Source organism: Paramormyrops kingsleyae, chromosome 23 (genome assembly GCF_048594095.1).
Source record: "Paramormyrops kingsleyae isolate MSU_618 chromosome 23, PKINGS_0.4, whole genome shotgun sequence".
Classification (NCBI taxonomy): Eukaryota; Metazoa; Chordata; class Actinopteri; order Osteoglossiformes; family Mormyridae; genus Paramormyrops; species Paramormyrops kingsleyae.
The window spans coordinates 12,935,683-12,955,376 of NC_132819.1; the positions used below are offsets into that span (position 1 = coordinate 12,935,683).

Below are 19,694 nucleotides of genomic sequence, written 5' to 3' on the forward strand. Positions count from 1 at the left end.
GTGTGAGGCTGTGTAGCTCTGTGCTCCCCAGCGCCATCCGTCACTGCTCACTGTCCCCAGTTCTGTGTAACTCTGTGCTCCTCAGCGCCATCCGTCACTGCTCACTGTCCCCAGTTCTGTGTAAGGCTGTGTAGCTCTGTGCTCCTCAGCGCCATCCGTCACTGCTCACTGTCCCCAGTTCTGTGTAACTCTGTGCTCCTCAGCGCCATCCGTCACTGCTCACTGTCCCCAGTTCTGTGTGAGGCTGTGTAGCTCTGTGCTCCTCAGCGCCATCCGTCACTGTTCACTGTCCCCAGTTCTGTGTGAGGCTGTGTAGCTCTGTGCTCCCCAGCGCCATCCGTCACTGCTCCCTGTCTGTTACGCCCCTGCCCAAGAAGCTGGGGATCGCACTCTGGTTAAATAACTGTAATTAAGCTGCCTTGCTGCCGGCTTTTCATTCCACTCCAATACTGTGACCTACCAGACTTGGCAGTTTTAATGGGGCAGAAGAACAGGCCTCCATATCACTACAGTACATCAACCATCAGTTTGCATGGAACCGGCTACCAGCTGAGCTTATGTGAATGGAGGCAGGTGTTGCTTGTTAAAGTGGTTCATTGTATATTTATTGTATAGTTGCAGTGGGGTGCAGACAAGACAATGGCTATTTGAACAATTCTGAATCTAAATGGTAAACAGAACCACAGCACACTGTTTTAAACATATTTATTCCATCTAAAACTTAACTAAACAGAATCTGCACAAAGTGAAGACCGCTTTACTGTACTGCAAATTAACCCCCCCCCCCCCCCCCCCCCCCCCCCACACACACCCTCGCTGTCTGCCCCCATTGAGTATATTAAGCACTAAGGGCCTGTTTCACAAAGCAGGATCCCCCAGCCCCTCCTCCCACAGGTGTTCAGGGACCCCCAGCCCCCCTCTACTCCTGCAGGTGCTCAGGGACCCCCAGCCCCCCTCCATTTCTGCAGGTGCCTGTGTAACACCCTGTTGCAAACCACAAGAAAGCATTGGATTTGTTCACAAAACACATGCAGAGGTCCCTTTGGACTGTGCCACACTGCACGCTTCATACATGATGCATTCTTTGACATGCTTCTTGCCAGTGCGTTTCCATACCTGCCAGGCCTCTGCTCACACACTGCACTCTGCATGTTCTCACTGGAATTGTCATGCCTACAAGTATTCTCCTCTCAACTTTATTCTAGTCCTGGAATCTGTTATTATAATGGTCAAATGATTATGGTTGGACAGTCACCCTAAATCATTTTTGTGACACTTTTTTTTTTATATATTAGTTATAAAGTCATAAAACTTTTTCAGACGTGTGCATTTACAGAGAAGTATCTATCCACTCATGTCATGCAAAAGACAGATTGCAAAAAACAATACAATTAATTCTAGGGAAATATCAATATTTTCACATTTGGCTTGCAAAACAGTAGCAAAAGCAGCTGTGCTTTAGTACTTAGTTCCCATGACTACTAAAGAGTTCCAGATAAAAATGTGATTCAGTACAGTATGAAATCAGACAACAATAACTAACATGAATGAATGCAGCAGGCACATTTTGGAAGGAGATGCTGGTACCCACTGGATTATCAAGCCTTTAAGAGACATCTGAAAGAGAGAGAACAGGATTTTTACAGCACCATCTACTCTACAGAGGATTATATCTCTGTGTCAGTGATCAGAAAATTGCCAGTTTCAATCCTGTGCTGGGCACTAATAGTCATATCACCATCACAAAGCTAACATTTGTAACTCGTAATCGACATTTAATGCAGAAGAAATGGGCAGGGATAAAAATCTGAGTGACGTTGACGAGGGCCAGATAATTATAGTCAGACGACTGGATCAGATCATCTCCCAAACAGCAAGGTTTGTGTGGTGCTCATGGTCAGCCATGGGGAACACCTACTGAGAGTGGTCTGAGGAGGGAAACACCATGATGCCTTGTGCCTCCCGTGGTTCTGTTCCCACCAGTACCCTTCATCAAAGAGGTGCGGAAAAGTCCAGTTTCCCTCAGGACAGTTAATACTCACAACTGGCTGGCTGGCTTCCATATCGCTGTATGATTAGGTCTTGTGTGAATTTCACAAATGATTCATACTGCTCTGAAACAGAAATATAATGTTGCACTAAATGCCTTTGAGCAGGTATCCAGAAGTATATAGATAGATATATAGACTTTATTGTCATTGTACCGAAGTACAACGAAATTTCTTCGGTGACAAGCCTGAATAAAAGTAATCTACACATATACACACATGCATACCTACACATGTAATAAATGCATAAAAAAATGTACTAATGCTTAGTGCAGGGGTGGGGAACCTGTTCCATGGAGGGCCACTGTGGGTGGGGGTTTTTGGGATGGCCTCTCAATCAGCCAATAACTGTGGGTCCCCAGGACTGGAGTTGAGAACCACTGATTTATTACTGGCTGACTGAGAGGTCACCCCAAAAACCCGCACCGGCCCTCCATGGAACAGGATCCCTACCCCTGGCTTAGTGTTTGATGTTGCTTACCCCACCCACCAACAGAGGGCACTCCGCTCTGCCCCTGACTCCAGGTGCCAGCCTGTCCCACATACCTGAGAGTTTGCTATTTAGGATTTCCTCGTATTCCTCACGGACCTTCAGCTCGTGCTCGTCGGCCAGCTGTTCACACAGGTTGCCCACCTGACGCAAGGTGAAGGTGGGGGGGTCACTCGTTTCACAGACACCTGTGGAGAAGGTGATAAATAAACAATACAGTTAAATAAAGCAACAGGCAAGAGGACAACATTCATTTCCTCACAACACCAGGCCCATAATTAAAGGGTCTGTATCAAAGAGAGTGAATACTGAACAATGATCAGCAGCCAATAGAGGCAGAGAGGTACTGGGATGACAGGAAGAAGAGTCCAGCAGCCAATAGAGGCAGAGAGGTACTGAGGAGACAGGAAGAAGAGTCCAGCAGCCAATAGAGGCAGAGAGGTACTGGGGAGACAGGAAGAAGATTCCAGCAGCCAATAGAGGCAGAGAGGTACTGGGGAGACAGGAAGAAGATTCCAGCAGCCAATAGAGGCAGAGAGGTACTGGGGAGACAGGAAGAAGAGTCCAGCAGCCAATAGAGGCAGAGAGGTACTGAGGAGACAGGAAGAAGAGTCCAGCAGCCAATAGAGGCAGAGAGGTACTGGGGAGACAGGAAGAAGAGTCCAACACAGTGAGCCGTGTTTTACCCATAAGAAGTCAGGGCTATTCTGCTCATATTACCCGCTTTACCTTGTTTTGTGTTGCGTTTATTTTCAATTTGACTTTCTATTTCACCAGAAAGGCTTCGAATAACAAGCTTTCCTCTCTCCCTAACTGACCACTTCTGGTTAACTGCTCAAATGCATTTAATGCAATATCATATTTCCGTTTCAGAGCAGTATGAATCGCATGTGAAGCGACCATGTTATTCCCACAGTAGCCCCAAAAATCCCTTCCCCTCAAACTGTTGCATACAGGACAATATGCATAAAAGGGAAATGTCCCCCCACCCCCAAGTTCTGGGGAAACCATATGCGGTTTTACAAGCTCTTATGAAATGCTCTCTTATTGTCTGACTCAAGCCATTTGCATGGCATGATAATGTCCCATATTTCTCCTTGGTTACATTAATGACATTATTCATGTTCACAAACATCCCAAGCAGGGTAATTTTAATTAGGAAAAGTATTAACTTGCTGGAATGTACAGGACTAGTACATAATTTTGTAGTTTTTCTTGTAAAGTGTGTTTCACAGTATTAACTAAAATGTTGGGCTGTTCTAAGCATTCTATGGATGAAACGCTACGCTGGCTGTGCAGGACAGGACAGGGACATCTGCTCGACGCTGTGGAAGATCTGCTCTGTAGGTACGAAACGCGAGGACAAGGCGTTGAGGAAGACTGGCGTGATCGACAGAAACAATTAGGGCAGAAAGCAGAGGTTAGTAGCAAAGATAATCGCGAGGGAGCCCCCTCCCTCATTTTTGGGGCCCTGGAACCGCCGGATGATGACGCAGCCTCCAGGGGGACCTGTCCCTCAGTCCTAAGGCCATAGCCAACATGCCTGCTATCCACACGCAAATTCCAGATTACACAATCAATAACAGCCAGACAGTAGGGCTTAAATGAGACACCCTCAATAGTTTTCACAGCCAACCTGTCAGAAATAGCGCTCTTGCCACATGCACGAAGTGAGTTCTGTACAAGCATCTTGGATGGACTCAACCCAGACCATGCAGCTGGACCACTGACCAGCTGCATTGCAGTATGTTCAGTCCAGGATAAGATAACGATCTAAACTCCAAAGGCGGGCAAATGATTTCATAATTCAGGCGCAGAGGTGAAGGCCTTGAGTGTCCCAGCCCTGCCATGTTATGTTATAGCTAGTTATGTTGGGTAATAAGAATCCATCGTCTACCATCGGCGCATAAAAGTACTTTAATCTGCTACATGTTGTAAATAACCCTAAACGCGCGATCTCTCCACTGACACCGAGCCTTCCAGCCAGGGTATATCAGCCTGAGTTGGCTGCCGGTGACATAATTAGAAAAATGACGTATTATATATCGGTCAGTAATTTTTCAAAACTGCAAAGTAAGATTCCTTACAGGTTAGCTGGCGTAGCTTTTATCGAATTATAAGAAAAAGTTAACAGATGAGGTCACATGTTTAACAAATACGGGGGTCTTTTTGGGGAGTGTTCGTAACGAATCGGGTATTATCGGGTCATGCCAGCTTTACATAAAGCAATAACAAAACCGGGGTTAGTAATATCACTAGAACTAAATGCGGTGTCGGTCATTCTCACCTGGAGTCAGCCTCTGCTGTCCAGCCGGACGCGGCGGGCCGAAGGTGCACCTCCGCGGTGCAACGGAGCTGGCGGCACCGGCCAGCGGGTCGCACCTCCGGCGCTTGGGGGATTGCGGGCCGTGCAGAGCGTCCCACTTCGCGGAGCGCCTTAATGTGGCGCCGCACGCCATGACCGAGCCGGTGGACAGCGTTGAGAGGGCAAATCACCCGGCATGAAAACAGAAGCGCCGGGGCAAAGCGCGGTCCCGCCCCAATACTGGTGCCCTGTACGGCAACCCGATCTGGTGCCACCCCAGCACGGACCACATGTGTCATACGTCAGCGGGGAAGGGATTGCCGGTTCCGGGGACAGGGCGGCGCATGGGATACTAATACGGAATCGCACAACACCGCAAATTATACTTCAAACAGATGCACTCATTTTAAGATATATGGTTTTTCACAGGGGACCCAGGAAGAGTTGGGGTAGGAACTGCCAATCGGCAAAATTTTGATTAATTACAAAGGTGCAGGACAATCCCTCGAGGACATAAAAGGCCCATTGATAGTACAAGGGCTTGTATTGTTTGTGTCCGAGGCACATAAACGTCGATGGAGTGTGTAGCTAAACCTGTTCACTGCTGGATGGCACTTCAGCTGATTTGTCCCCGAGGAGTGTACTCGTGTCACACACTTAGCTGATTTGCAAACAACTTAAAATATTATGTCTCCTAGGATGAAGTTGGTATTAAGTTTAAACATTTACACACAGTCAAACTTTAATTGGAAAAAAACAACATAACAGTGAATGTAACAAAGGCTATGTACATGGGTATTTAAATGCAAAGTTTCAAATTTATGAAATTTTTGGGCATTTACAGCAAGCCAGGATTACAGCTTCAGAAAGAGACCATCTCTTCAATGAAAATTCATTTCCAACTATGTGGATTAGCTATCGCACAGTACACAAAGGGAGGGGACAACATCATAAAACAAGTTTAAAAGTTACTCCATCAAAACCGTCCACAAGTCAACTGTGTCTTCCATCACTCCGAGCCAGTTCACTGGTGCAGCAAACTGGGTTTTTATTGAGCGACTTGTGGGAAGTGGAGGGAACATCTGCAGTCAGTTACACAGTGGAAGACCATTACCTAGAAAAATTCGATTCAAAATTACGATGCACTGCGGTACAATTTAGCCTTTCGGGTACAAAAATCTTGCAGGAAGAGGAAACAACCGATCAAATTAGCTTCAGAGGATGTGATATGCCAGCTTACACAGGGCAGCCTATCAGTCACCTTTACAACACTGAAGTAAAATACCAAGTCCAAACTATAACAAAAGAACTTTCCTAAAAACCTAAACCAGGAACTTCCACTGTTTTGTGCATACATGAGAGGCGCCAGATCTGTGGACAGGGGGCTTTCATTAATAATAATAAAAAAAAAAAAAAAAAAAACCAACAACGCAGTCCAAACCAGTCCCAGCTCTGAGACAGAATCCAGTACTGCAGCAAAGAATGCAGAGAAGCACTGGGGTGATGGGGGGGCCTAGTGCCCTCCAGACTTGCGTCCAGCCCAGGAGCGAGATCGCGATCGAGAGCGGGACCGAGACGCAGAGCGGGACAGAGAACGGGACGGGGAATGCAGCTGCTCGTCTTTCTGGGGCTCCTGAGAGGGGGCGCGTGGAGGAAACTCGCCGAGGGAGGGGCTCGGAGATTTGGATGCAGAGTGAGACTGGGCCCTGGATTCCCGCTTGGGCCGGGGGGGTGACTGTGACCTGGAGTGTGAAGGCATGTCAGGTTGGGGCCTGGAGTCCCGACGCTGACCCTTGTGTCTGGGGGGGGGGGGGTTAAGTAAAGGAACAGGACATATTATACATGGACAGTTTATTGAACCACAGCCCAAATCCAGTCTCAGTCTGTTAGCACAATGGAGAAAAAGGAGAACTCACCTGTCATTGTCGCGACTCCTGCTCCGTCGAGGCCTGCCATACGGACGACCACGGGACCTGGGAGGTAAGTAGTTACCAGGACCACTTATTAAAAGGCAGATCCCCCCTTAGCACCCAATGCTAAGCTAATGGAACAAAGTCATTGCTCACTGTATCCATAACAGATATATGAGAAATAACCTCCACCCCCAGCCCGACCCCTGAGGAAATTGAGGCGAGGGTCCCTTACTCCCGAGGGCTCTCGGACCGGCGCGGCCTCCGCTCATACGAGGGGCTGCGGGACCTGCGTCTGTCGTAACTGCGACTGCGCGAGCGTCTCCGCCGCCCGTCCCGGTCGTAGTCATCATAGCGGGAGAAGCTGCGGGGCGACCGTCTCTCCTTCACCTTCATCTGACTGGGTGCTGCAGAAACAGAGTGGCACCAACACACATCATTTCAGTGTCGGCACTTTTACACGGCAAAGACCGGAAGCTTCCGGCTGTTACATAGATAAGAATCGAGTGAATCTCAGTCTTACTCTTTCGGTCTCCTTGGGCGAACTGGATCTCGATCTGCCGCCCGCACACCCACTTTCTGTCCAGGTTGTGAAGGGCATCTTCAGCGTCTCGCACATCTTCAAACATGCTGCCTGTTAAGGGTTTTAAACTAGCCATGTGGCTCAGGGCTCTACATGCACACAAACACGGCCAGGACCCCCCGCCGCATACTCCTCCAGCAGATCCGGCGAATCGTATCGAAGGGGCGGTACTTTTGGGTTCATCATATCAGGTAATTGGGCTCACATTCATTCATTCATTGAACGCTTGCTTACTTTAAGCAGAACTAAAGCCCTCATGGGACTCAACCAGCAACCTTCGAATCATAATTCTGGTCTCTTTACTACGCTAAATCCTCCTCCCACTAATGTGACAAGAGGCAAAAAGGAGTTCTTCTGGAGATTAAAGATCCACTGATGTGTCATCAGACAGCTGTAGCCACCATGTTTGACAAATAAATCACTGCTTCCACTTGAATACAAGCAGAGAAACTAAAACTTTAGCATATTGTTCAAGTTTAGTCTGCAATGAATGGTGCTTAAGCTTTTGGCAGGATACAAAAACCAGGTTTGTTACCTTAAACATGCTTGACTGACCTTCATCTTGACCTTTAAGATCTTTAACTGCATTCCAGAAGAACTTGGATTCTCTGCTTGTTCTTTCCCATAATCCCTCTTTTGCAGATATATTGATGCTTTGACGCCCAACTTGGTCCCCTTTTCAGTTTGGACTCTTCAAGCTGAACACTATCTCACCCTCTGATATCCTTATGGTCTGTGCAGCTTGGTTTAATTCCTGGACTCTACTCTACTCAGGTCTGACTGTGAGGCCTCCACAGCCAAGGACTTTATATATTCTAGGGCAACAACAGAAGAATAAGTTAGGAGGAAAATACAGCTCCACATGTCATTGTCCATAGGAGGACTTTCTGTCCCAGATACTGCCATTCCTCAGTTACAACCTCATGGGGGTCAAACACCCCTCCCCCCGTTAAATGTGAAATACCATTCATTAAAAGGAGGTGTGATGAAAGGATATTGAATGTATGCAAATCCTCTTGTTCGACGTGTATAGAAGTCAACGGGAATGTAGACATCTACTATGGGGCCGTAACGACCAAACTCGCGACGTAAATCCTCCGGCCTGAAGCACCGCAAAACAGTTTTTATAATTAAATGCAATCCCTTGTTTGCATCACCAAGCCAACAAAAGTTAAAAACCCGATATTACAATTGCAGTGATTAGTGGAGAGACGACAGCAGCGAGCAAATCAGAAAGTTCAAACGCTTCGGATAAAAATACAGGGCTTACTGGTTTAAGTTAACCCGACAGCTGGCTGCACTCAAACTCTCAGATGGACGCGCAAATCAAAAGTAAAACAAAAGTAAATCGCGGCCTGCAGTGACGGAACCGCGCTGTTTGCTACGATGCAAGGCTGCATCCAAACCGGCGACCTATCTGACCAAGTTACAGTGAACAAAATCTGGCGAATGCTATACACAAGCCAGACTGCATTTTAAATGTAATTAATGGGACCGCTCTTAAAGGTTTAATATTACCGTGCAGAAGGACGCATAAGGAAAACCAGGGCTCACGCTCGCAATGCCCGGGGCAGCGAAAACGTGGCCATTTGCTGAAACGAAACCAAGAGGCTCGTCCACTAATTTTATCAGAGGTTTTCAAGTATGCTAACGAGGGAACTGGTGAAATTCAATAAAAAAAGAATACAATCGTTTGGCATTCTACGGACATTTTTGCAAGAAAAATCTAGGTCTCGTAACCAAGTGTATTTTTACCCCGAAGGCCCAAACCAACCCGCGTTTCATTTTCTAAACCAAAATAAACGCAAAAAAACCCTTTCAAACGCTTTTATCAGTTAGATTTACTTACCTTGACTCATCAGAAATATTTCTGATGAACAGTGAAGTATTTGGGGGACGCAAATACCTTGCCATTTTTAATAATTCCGCTTCTATAAGTTGACGTACTCAAACCTGCAGCGCCAAAAGCGAAGCGTTCAGCCTTATACCACGTGGAAAGGATACTGCGCATGCGCAGAAGGCTTCTTCTTAAAGGCAAAGTCCTCCCCGCTATAATTATGTCGGCATGTGGCTGCCCGATTTCCGGAACCTACCAAGGACAGGGCGCCATCCCATCGCAGAGTTCCCGTCAAGATATTTCCCATTTTATCGTAAGTATAAAAGAAACATTTTGATTGTTCATTAATCAGATTTTTATTATAGCATTGCAAATTGTAATATAAAAGCATAAGTACAAGTATGATAAATTTTGCGGGAAGATTAGGCAGTGACATTTTGACAGTTAAGTCTTAAAATGTAATTTTGTGTAATTTGTAATCAACTTATATTTGTTTCGTTAATGTATGACAAAACTACTTTCTAATAAATGTAATTTATATCTTGCAAAAAACAAAATTATCAGTCAATGAGTTCATGCATCAGTCAATAAATACAGGTAAACTACATGGTGAGGTATCATTTATTAACCATTAAAGACCAAAAAATGTTACATATTACTCTTGTAGACTGCTTGTCCAGCTTTCAGCCTTATTTATAACATCCACATGTACTGTACACATAATAATGCTGTTCAGATTTCCTCTGCTCAGCATGGGACCACACCAGGGTTTACACTGGGACACTGAACAGATAGAGTGAGTCCTGATCACAAAGGTCTGATTGGTCACTGGTAAACCAGTGTAAGGATGCCTCTGGCCGCTATATATGAATGAGCTCATAATACTGAGTTGTTATATTCCCGCTAAAGCCACCTCTCACAGGGACCAGATATCCACTGCTGGAGAACGGAGTTCACCACTACAAAACATGCATCCACATCTCTCCCTGAAAACTACATATTTTTAAATCAGTAACCAAACACAGTTCTGGGACAGGTCTTTCTTCAGGGGAGTGCAATACTGCTTCAAAATCCAGCTGGCCGTAGTTTTGGCCAGTGCTCAACTTGTAAACTGTGGGGTACCTGAGGCCATGAAGACAGAGACCTGCACCACCATTACATAAGGAGGGGCAGCACACTGGCTTTGAATGATGTCACATACACAGCAATAATACACCATTAATTACCTAAACATGTAACAATGCAAAATGTTCTAATACATCAAACTCTATACAGCTATTAGATGAGTTTAATGGTCCAGAAGGTAACCTCATCCATTTCAGTGGCCAAAAAGTGGATTTTTCTATGCATGTGTGGCACAGTTTTACCCTTTACCAAAAGTCAGATAAGCAAAACATATTAATTTAGGCTAATGCATGTGTAAAAAAAATAATAATAAAATCAACCAACCTTTAAAATACAAATAAAGTAATATATGCATTTATTCCAAAGTTTAACTGAAATACATTTTAAGTGTAATTCTATTGGGTGGCAGAGTGCGGTCTGCTGAGGCAGAGGTCCTGGAGCTGAGATGAAGCCCCCACTCGGGACCCACGTTGTAACTCACAGTGCACATGCTCGGGACCCACGTTGTGCTCGGTAACTCACAGTGCACATGCTCGTGGGCTGGCAGCCAATATTTACCTGCACTTTTTTAGTCCAAACTTGGTCAACCAAAAAGTCAAAGATTAACTGAATTTGGAATGTAGGAATACAATAGGACTGCTTTTAGACCAGGGGTCTCCAACTCCGGTCCTGGAGAGCTACCGTCCATTAGGTTTTCTATCCTACCTGGCTTCTGATGAACCACACCTTCTCAGGTAAATGCCAGGAACAGGTGTGGCTCATCAGAAGCCAAGTGGGACAGAAAACCTACTGGATAGTAGCTCTCCAGGACCGGAGTTGGAGACCCCTGTTTTAGACACTCTTTTGGCGTGTGGCTTTTTGTTTGAGACAATCTTTTGTCATATTTCAAACTTGTTTTCGTCAGTGCAGCTCCTGATGACCTCCCTGTGTTGGGGCCTGGGTTAGAATGGCGGCCTTTTTCGGTGTCTCTCTGCTACAGGAACACGCTGGGAACCTTCTCACGGGCGGGTGGACAGAGGGAACATCAGGACTGGCAGGGACCCAGGCCAACATCACAACTACCTCTGAGGAATGATTGTTCAGGGGCGAGAGATGTGGATCTGGGGAGCTGAGGGAGGGAGAGTGGGAGAGGGAGGGAGAACTGTTGAGGAAGAGCTTTGTGTGTGTCTGTCTGCAATTCCTGCCAGGATATCAGCTTTGTGTTCATCCAAACAGGGTCAGGTTTCACACTGAGTGAGTATAAATAAATTGAGAGACTATTTTGTCATTACTAGGCTTACAGAGTGTCATTTTGTAACATTTTGGTTGGTGGTGCGCAGTGGGATTTTTTCAATGTTAAAAATGTGCCGTGGCTCAAAAAAGGTTGAAATACACTGGTCTACAGTTAAAGGGGAGGACGCCGTCTCACGTAGCTCACCAGAGGCCAGCCTTGCTCTGCGCTGCACAGGGGAGACCTGCAGCTTGGCTGCATCAGCAAGGAAGATGCTTATCTGTGCAGAAAGGGGAAGGGATGTGAGCTCAGTTTCCGCACTCACAGCAGAGACAGAGAAGCAATCGATCAACTACCGGTGTCACGTCGCCTGCTGATGATTTCATAAAACATAAATATGGCTGGATTACTAATCAGGTGAAATGTATGGCGTGTGTCAGCAGTACAGCCTGGACCTGTGGACATTCTGGATTAGCAAAGTGGACAAGTGGCCTCACCTTTCTCCCCATCTCTGCCTGCTTCCGGTGGAGGATTTGCAAAGTCCAGGCTTCATCCTGGGTGTGTTGGCTATAGGAGTGAAGCTGGGGAGAAAACCAGCAGAGGACAGACCTTAGCTTCCTACACTGAACAGCTTCCGTAACCCTCCTGATCAGTCATCACAGGAGGGCTGTACCTTGCAGGTGCTGACAGATATGACATAATCCAGTGGGGGCATTAAATTAAAGGTGGGATCCAGTGGTAGGCCAATCCAGCAGGACGGAACAGTGCTCAGTGCCAAATTATTAATAGTAATAAAAATAAACACAATGCAAATCTCCACAACTGTATACAGGATAAGTAGGAATATGGGTGGATGGATACATTCAAATGGTGTTCACTGAAAGTCTTGGGATGCTTGCTTAATCCAGTAAAAATCTATTATATATTGGATTCATAACAAAAATCATTATTTTATTCATTTGTTTTAAAAAAAATCACATTAGAAGCAACCAGTAATTTCATTCATTTCAAGTACTAATAAATTGAAACCTAAATCATATTCTGTTCTGAGCTAAAAATCTGATTGACAAGCAGTCTCACTGGGTGCTTTTTAATCTGTAACACCTTCGCAATAACATAAAACACCAAACATTTGTGTTTAGTATCCCTTTGGGAGCCAGTGACTAAAATTGCAATTAATAGCTAAATGGCAAGAACAGAACTGATTGAGTCAGTCAAAAAAATTACGACACTTAGTAAAAAGAAAATGTGCGGAAGATATGTGCAGAGATGTTAGACATTGCTCGTCAATGGACTCTTGTTATGAAACCAATAAATTTGCATTTTTCTGCAACATTTTTCCAGAAGCGTCCCAAGCCTGTCTGTGAGCACTAAAACTATGTATAAAAAACTGATTATCTGCCCCCCCAAAGACGTTTCTGGCCCCTACCTTCTGCTCTGTATTTTGCAGGGTCATACGCAGGATTCTTCTAATCTCCTCCTTCCGCTGTTTTGAGATTCTTGCCAATGACTGGTCATTCTCTTGGATCTTTGACTTCAAGGTCCTAGGAAGCATGGAGCCTTGGGATTAACACCTGACCCTGAGCTGGTCACATGACAGGACAGCCACGATGTCATCTTCTCCCCAAGGGCAGTGACTGGCCAGGTCCTACTCCGCTCCAATTAAGCCACAGTAAATCATGAAGGAAAACCTCCCCTGGCAGAGTGTAGATGAAGCTTCAAGAGAATATTGGATCATAAAACATGTCTATTAAGTGTTTAACCATTGGCTAGCTGGTTAAATACATGAAAACAGCAGTCACTGGTAGGGCACTGTTTCTGGGGTAGCCAAGGTGAGGGTACTCACTCCAAGGAGTTTGTGGAGGGGCCAGCAGAGGGCAGCATATCACCCCCACTCTCCAGCAGCTCCAAAGCTTGGTTTACGGCCAGCGTTCTGTAGAAGGCAATAAGCTGGGGCTCCTCGGACCGCTCGCCCGCAATCAGCCACTTCTTCACATACTGCTTATCCAAGCGGGTTAATCTGCCAAAAGGCAAAGAGGTGGGGAGAGAGACAGAGAATTTAGGGAGACTGTGAGGAAGAGACAGAGGTTTTCAAAATTGCTGCTTTTTTTTGTGTCCACAACACATTCAGCTGGGAAGTTGCAGAATTCAGGCACACGATGCTTTCAACATTATGTGCTTCAGCTGCTACCCAGAGTCATCGCAGAGGGACACAGAGCCGAAATGACTCACTTGTCCCTCCAGTGGTGATGGCCGTACTGCCCACAGACATGTGCGACACCTGTCAGCAGATGGTCCAGAACCTGAAAGAAAATAGCATGAAAAAACAACTCAAATGAACTTTGTTGTGGGTCATACTGATGGTTGGTGATCAGGAAAACTTTCGTAGTTTTAACCACAGGATGTCAAACTCATATCCCTACTGCAAGGTGGGCTAAGATCCTGTTTTAATTGTGTGTGTAACTGTGTATGTTTATGTGCTTTAAGTCAGACTGACATCTGCTATGTGCCCTGTGTTGGTAAGGACAGAATCCGGGACCATGCCATAACCCTGTGCTAGAAAAGGTGGTGGAAGATGGATGGATGGATGGATGGATGGATGGATGGATGGGTAGGTGCGTGTTCTCTATAATGGTATACTGATAAAGAAACAGTTTTGAAAAATATTTCTGCCCCTTGAATAAATGATTATTTTGATTTACAAATGCTAGTATGCTATGTTTAGTAATACATTATCTAAATGAAAGATAGTCTGGTTTATTTGAGTGTTATTAAGGTCAGTGCCTTCATTATGTACTCTGTGAACCTGGCTAGGATCCCTGAGACATATGCATCTCTGTCATGCGATCATGGTGACAAGGACCTGGGTGTGGATCTCCTCGTTGATGGAATGCTTGGAGCCTTGCTTCCGCTTCACTGCCAGAAGGTCTACCAGTGGCCGAATGGTCATGCCCTGGAGGACAGACAGACAATCATCACTCTCCGAGATACTCGCCCTCAGCCTGACTATGCAAAAATCAGTTTATCTACTTTTTTCAAATGTAGACCCTAGTTTCAAAATAATAACATAACTGTTGTTTTCTCACAATAAATGATGCAATTATTAAATTAGGCAGAGAGTACTTTGGTCCTTATCAGTATTTGCTAGTTGCAGCTATCAGTATTGTGATACTTGACCATTACACCAGCTGGGACTTTTATGACATCCATAGGTATTAATATGGAGTTGGTGCTCCCTTTGTGGTTATAACAGCTGCCACTCTCCAGGGAAGGCTTTCCACAAAATGTTAGTGTGTCTGTGGGAATTTTTGCCCATTCATAAGTTCCCTTCACTGGAACTAAGGGGCCAAGCATAACCCCTGAAAAACAACCCCATACCATTATCCCTCCTACACCAAACTTTACAGTCGGCACAATGCAGTCAGGCAGGTAACGTTCTCCTGGCATCCGCCAAACCCCGACTCATCCATCAGACTGCCAGACAGAGAAGCGTGATTCATCACTCCACAGAACACGTTTCCACTGCTCCAGAGACCAGTGGCAGTGTGCTTTACACCACTCCATCCGACACTTTACATTACACTTGGTGATGTGAGGCTTGCATGCAGCTGGTCAGCGATAGAAGCCCATTCCATGAAGCTCCCAGCGCACAGTTTTTGTGCTGGAGTTAATGCCAGAGGAAGTTTGGAACTCTGCAGTTATTGAATCAACAGGACGCTGTAGATGAGTTTCAGTTATTCCTAAACGCTTCTACTTTGCAATAATACTACTTACAGTTGACCATGGAATTTCTAGCAGGGAAGAAATTTCACAAACTGACTTATTGCAAAGGTCAGTCCTATGGCAGAACTACACTTGAATTCACTGAGCTCTACAGAATGACCCATTCTTTCACAAATGCTTGTAAACCTGACTACATGGCTGGGTGCTTGATTTTATACACTTGTGGCAATGGGTCTGAATAAAACACCTAAATTCAATTATTAATAAGTGTGTCAATGATTAAGAAGTTCTCGTCAATAGCCCTCTACAACATGCCAAGCTTTACTTATCCTGTCAGTGTCTTAAAGCCACGATCAACCTTCCTTTAACAGGTACACATGCACACACACATGCTCAGTCTATACCTACCTGCACAAACACCGTGAAAAAGATCAGTGTGATGATGGCAGTCAGGAAGAGGTTCCTCATTGGAAAGTGCTCCTTCTTAAGCAGGAAACCCAGGGAGAAGGCGATTGCCCCCCTCAGGCCACCGTACGCCACAATAAACTGGTCCTTGGTGGTCAGCTTGATCACGCGAAACTTATTGATGATGAATGTCAGGCCAACCACACCTGCAGCAAGCACATGCGAACGGAATGCTTACACCCAGCTATCCGCTTACAGCAGTGTTAGCAAATCAACGTAGCATTAAATTAGTAACACATTTTAGCAAATGACATTTGAGTTAGTGCCTAGGCAAAGGCATGATGGCCTAACCTAGCACACGGGCCACGAGGCAGAGGAGGATCGTGACGGTGACGAAGGTCCAGTTCCATAGGTGCGGTCCAGCCACCGTGGACACACCGAGGAAGATGAAGATAAGCGTCTCACTCACGCTGCTCCACATCTTCAGGAAGTACTTGATGGTGGTGTGAGACTTGTGAGACACGTTGGCTTCCACATATGGGTGCATGGTTGCCCCGCACGCAATCAGCCTGTAGGAATATGAGTTTAAACACAAAAGAAGCATGGATTAAACACGTGCCCTTAAGACTTCCAGCAGTCAATTGTCATTCATCTACAGCACTGGAAGGTTTCGAATAGTAATCAGGTCGACTGTTTGCTACAGATCACTATACAGAGCCTGGTATTCAAAGAACATGTGAAGTAGGGCTGTACGCAGTGTGTGAAATACAGGGGGGTCTGGTTGGATCCAACACCCCCGATTAACCCATGAGACCCCCTGAAAGCCTCAAAAGCAAAATTTTAAGGGGGTCTCAAGATCGGTATTGGGCAACAATAAGGAGATGGAGACCCCCCCGAATATTGACAGGTATTTCGCACACTGACCGTATAATATATTGTTTCTGCATTGTCATCACAATCTGTGCGCACCCAATTATCATATCGCATTTGTTGGCGCTGTTTTGTATCTGTTGATATAACAGATTTCCCTCCGTGGGTCTCAGTCTCAACTTATAAATAAACTGAATGACAAATGTTGACAGCTATAGGACTGCAGGACAGAGCTCACTCACGCCATGATGCCACTCAGATGGAAGACCTCCGCGGAGAGGTAGGCCATGTAGCTGTATAGGAAGACGAAGAGCGGCTCGATGACACGGTTGTGCAGGGTGAAGCGGGAGGTGAAGGCAGCCATGACGCCAAAAATGGCGCCGACCAGAACCCCTCCCAGTGACACCACCAGGAAGCTGAGCACGCCTAGGCCTACATCCTGCGCGCTGACAGAACCCACACCCGCATACTCCTCAAGAAGGTGGTACAGAACCTGTGCAGATATGAAATGTCACGTGGGGCTCACAACACACATACGTGAGCCTTAAAAATCAGAACAACGAACATGCAACTGATAGGGACTGCGAGTGGTGGGGCACGGTTTGATAATAACATTTTCAGGAATAATCCATTAGGGAGAGCTCTGGAAAAAAAACAACAGACCACTCCATATTTGATTTTTAAATCTGCATTTTTAAATCCAGGTTTAATCCTGGCTCTGGTGGCAGAAGGCTACACGGTGAGGCAGGCTGCTTCCAGGCACAACATTTCTAAGACAGCACTACACAAGAATAAAGTGAAACAGGAGAAGCGACTTTCTAATGCCAGAGATGGCTGTTCACTTATCGCACAATTTCTCATGAATTGGAGGATGTCATCAAGTGCCCTTCAAAGGGAATGGGAAACATTAAGTGAAGTGTACTGTTCATAATAAGACTCCAAGAAGCAGGACTGTAGTCTCATAAACCAAGAAATAAGCCCTTCATTAATGAGAAACAGAGAAGAACCAGGCTGCAGTTTGCAAAAAAATATATATTATTCACAGACGCACACCCATAAACTGAGAATGTATGTCAGGATGTTAGCTACCTGAATGCCTAATTGAAATGTAAAATGGTCAGATTGATAGAATTCAAGGGAAACATTTGTCTTCCTGGGTTCTAATTTTTGCTCCAGACCTGTGCTGGGTTTAACAACTCAGCCACGTAGCCAGAAGCCTCACCACGGTTACGGCATCGTTCAGCAGTGATTCCCCGAACACCAGGATGAACAGAAGCTCGTTGATGTGAATCTCCTCGAACACGGCCAGCACGGCCACGGGGTCCACGGCCGACACCATGGAGCCGAAGAGCAGGCAAGCCAGCAGGTCCACGCCGGCCAGGTGCGCACTGTCCACCTGGCACACGCCATACAAGAGCCCGCCCACGAAGAAGGCGTTCCACAGGGTGCCCAGCACCGCAAACATCAGGATGGTGCCCAGGTTCTCCATGAAGGGCCGCAAGGGCAGGAAATACCCGGCGTCCAGGATGATGGGCGGCAGAAGGCACAGGAAGAAGAACTCTGAATCCAGCACTGGAGGCTCCTCCCCCACCACCTGGATGACTAGACCCACAAGGAGCCCCACTACAATAAGCAGGCAGCTCTCGGGCACAATGCTGGACAGCCGTGGGATTAGCTGGAGACCTGAGCAGGAACAAACACACGAATGAATACAGAGTCCTTCGGAAGAACACACCGAACTAAGTCTACCCTTGGTCAACACGGGGTCTGAATGACCTGGCACTAATCGATGAGTAATTACCTTCATTAGTCTGACATAAAGTAGTGAGCATCATGTACTTTATTTAATTACTGCCTCACGTCTGCATGGAGACCTGAGTTTGCGAATTCCTCACTGCCCTAACCAAGTACCTGCAGCGACCTCTCAGATGTTCTCTGTGCTCAGTAAAATGAGGTGTTGTCCCCAGGAGCCGCATCGCCTTCACGTGACTGCGGCCACATTATTCCCACCCTGATAAACAAAACCCATCTGGGCACTTCCTGCGTAACGCATGAGCAGGGACGGATTAACGCACAGGCTAGATATGGCTTAAGCCTAGGGGCCCCACGTCTGCTAGCCTGCAAGGGGGCCCCCATTGGCGCGGAGGGGGGCGGAGTTGGGGGGCCCACAGACTACTGTAGCCTAGGGGCCTCTGTGCACCTTAATCCGCCCCTGCGCATGAGCTACGCGAAGTCTGATGATGCGGCATTTTAGCCTGGCAATGCGAACTCACTATAGATTTGGCCCCAACACAGGGCCCGCGATTACGGGCCATCAGCTTTCACAGAAATCGATAATGGGTGCTGTTGCCGCTAGGTCTTATCTGGCCTGACACAGATGCTGAACTGTCTCACCGGCCCCAGAAGATAACGCGGGACAGCAGACTGACGCCAGTTCAACGCAAACTTCACATATTTTAAGTTTTAGGTAACAATCTCTCATTTTTTCACGTTTACCGGTCTGCAGCAGTAAGCCGTGCAGATTGTCGGCATAACGGAGACCAAATCTGCTCGGTGAACGAAGATGACAACGACTTGACTCACCCAGTTTCATCAGGAAAGCCAGCAGGATCCAGAGTGAGATCTGGAAGTGTGTCCGGACGTGGTCGTAATTGAAACTGAGGACAGGGAAAGTCTTTTTGCTGTTATTGGCATGATCATGTTTGAAAGGTGTCCTTTCGGTCCCATTCCACTGCCTTTGTGTTCCATTCAGGGCATCGGCAGCGGTGCCACCACCGCAAGCTGGCCGTGCGTTACTCATCAGCAAAAGTATTACTAATCCCACGTCCCACTGCCACCGACACATATTTCCGAAACTATAATCTGTTCGTGAAACTCGTATATAAGACAAATCCAAATTTAGGCACCCAAACTAGTTCTTAAAACGCATTCTTCAATAACTGCGCAAGTGTGGGCGGCCAGCACAGTACTGCACCCGTGCATATACAGAACAGCATGCCGCTATAATTTGACAGTTAAATACTTACAAATACACCCTGAGAAAATTGAAAGGAAAATAATCTTATTGCAAAAACAACATCCCTATAAAGACTCCGACAAGTTGGTGTACGTCTCCATGACTGTCTTTGGCGGACTCTATCTAACTTTATCACACAACAATTTATCAAGTATCCTACAGCCGCTTTTTT

The 19,694-nt window shown here is 46.2% G+C and overlaps 3 protein-coding genes across 6 annotated transcripts; all 3 read right to left on the reverse strand.

Moving 5' to 3' along the window:
* Nucleotides 1–688: 688 nt before the first annotated feature.
* LOC111843927 (akirin-1A-like) lies at nucleotides 689–5,146 on the reverse strand. The gene is made up of 4 exons (XM_023811927.2): nucleotides 4,826–5,146; nucleotides 2,595–2,726; nucleotides 2,043–2,114; nucleotides 689–1,617 (listed from the first exon to the last, which is right to left on the reverse strand). Exons 1-4 carry the CDS (start codon nucleotides 4,995–4,997, stop codon nucleotides 1,607–1,609), a joined length of 387 nt encoding a protein of 128 aa, XP_023667695.2. The 5' UTR covers nucleotides 4,998–5,146; the 3' UTR covers nucleotides 689–1,606.
* A 421-nt stretch (nucleotides 5,147–5,567) lies between these two features.
* Nucleotides 5,568–9,322, reverse strand: LOC111843925 (uncharacterized). Of its 2 annotated transcripts, XM_023811925.2 has the most exons (6): nucleotides 9,186–9,322; nucleotides 8,334–8,438; nucleotides 7,277–7,380; nucleotides 6,989–7,160; nucleotides 6,760–6,816; nucleotides 5,568–6,642 (listed from the first exon to the last, which is right to left on the reverse strand). In XM_023811925.2, the coding sequence occupies exons 1-6, from the start codon at nucleotides 9,248–9,250 to the stop codon at nucleotides 6,357–6,359; spliced, it is 789 nt and encodes a 262-aa protein (XP_023667693.1). In that variant the 5' UTR covers nucleotides 9,251–9,322; the 3' UTR covers nucleotides 5,568–6,356. The 2 variants fall into 2 exon arrangements, with proteins under 2 accessions (XP_023667693.1, XP_023667694.1); XM_023811926.2 differs by lacking the exon at nucleotides 8,334–8,438 and having other exon boundaries at nucleotides 7,277–8,151; nucleotides 9,186–9,320.
* Nucleotides 9,323–9,776: 454 nt separating this feature from the next.
* LOC111843924 (Na(+)/H(+) exchanger beta-like) lies at nucleotides 9,777–19,667 on the reverse strand. 3 transcript variants are annotated; one of them, XM_072706130.1, is made up of 13 exons: nucleotides 19,533–19,660; nucleotides 19,090–19,163; nucleotides 17,729–18,189; nucleotides 16,749–16,999; nucleotides 15,988–16,205; nucleotides 15,640–15,842; nucleotides 14,372–14,461; nucleotides 13,741–13,811; nucleotides 13,355–13,528; nucleotides 12,938–13,052; nucleotides 12,006–12,089; nucleotides 11,716–11,788; nucleotides 9,777–11,406 (listed from the first exon to the last, which is right to left on the reverse strand). In XM_072706130.1, the coding sequence occupies exons 2-13, from the start codon at nucleotides 19,097–19,099 to the stop codon at nucleotides 11,378–11,380; spliced, it is 1,779 nt and encodes a 592-aa protein (XP_072562231.1). In that variant the 5' UTR covers nucleotides 19,100–19,163; nucleotides 19,533–19,660; the 3' UTR covers nucleotides 9,777–11,377. The 3 variants fall into 3 exon arrangements, with proteins under 3 accessions (XP_072562231.1, XP_023667691.2, XP_023667692.1); XM_023811923.2 differs by having other exon boundaries at nucleotides 19,090–19,667; XM_023811924.2 differs by lacking the exons at nucleotides 19,090–19,163; nucleotides 19,533–19,660 and adding an exon at nucleotides 18,308–18,456.
* Between the last annotated feature and the right edge of the window lie 27 nt (nucleotides 19,668–19,694).

Excerpts from the sequence above, each read along its gene's own strand:
- LOC111843927 (XM_023811927.2), bottom strand. The coding sequence starts at position 4,997 with ATGGCGTGCGGCGCCACATTAAGGCGCTCCGCGAAGTGGGACGCTCTG. Across the intron at positions 2,727-4,825 it reads ACAGCAGAGGCTGACTCCAG|GTGTCTGTGAAACGAGTGAC; the intron begins GTGAGAATGACC and ends CCTTCTCCACAG. Across the intron at positions 2,115-2,594 it reads CCTAAATAGCAAACTCTCAG|AGCAGTATGAATCATTTGTG; the intron begins GTATGTGGGACA and ends TTTCTGTTTCAG.
- LOC111843925 (XM_023811925.2), bottom strand. The coding sequence starts at position 9,250 with ATGGCAAGGTATTTGCGTCCCCCAAATACTTCACTGTTCATCAGAAAT. Across the intron at positions 8,439-9,185 it reads AATATTTCTGATGAGTCAAG|GCCGGAGGATTTACGTCGCG; the intron begins GTAAGTAAATCT and ends GCGGTGCTTCAG. Across the intron at positions 7,381-8,333 it reads AGAGGATTTGCATACATTCA|GTTTGAAGATGTGCGAGACG; the intron begins ATATCCTTTCAT and ends AACAGGCAGCAT.
- LOC111843924 (XM_023811923.2), bottom strand. The coding sequence starts at position 19,351 with ATGTGTCGGTGGCAGTGGGACGTGGGATTAGTAATACTTTTGCTGATG. Across the intron at positions 12,090-12,937 it reads TGCAAAATACAGAGCAGAAG|CTTCACTCCTATAGCCAACA; the intron begins GTAGGGGCCAGA and ends TTTTCTCCCCAG. Across the intron at positions 11,789-12,005 it reads AGGCAGAGATGGGGAGAAAG|ATAAGCATCTTCCTTGCTGA; the intron begins GTGAGGCCACTT and ends CTTTCTGCACAG.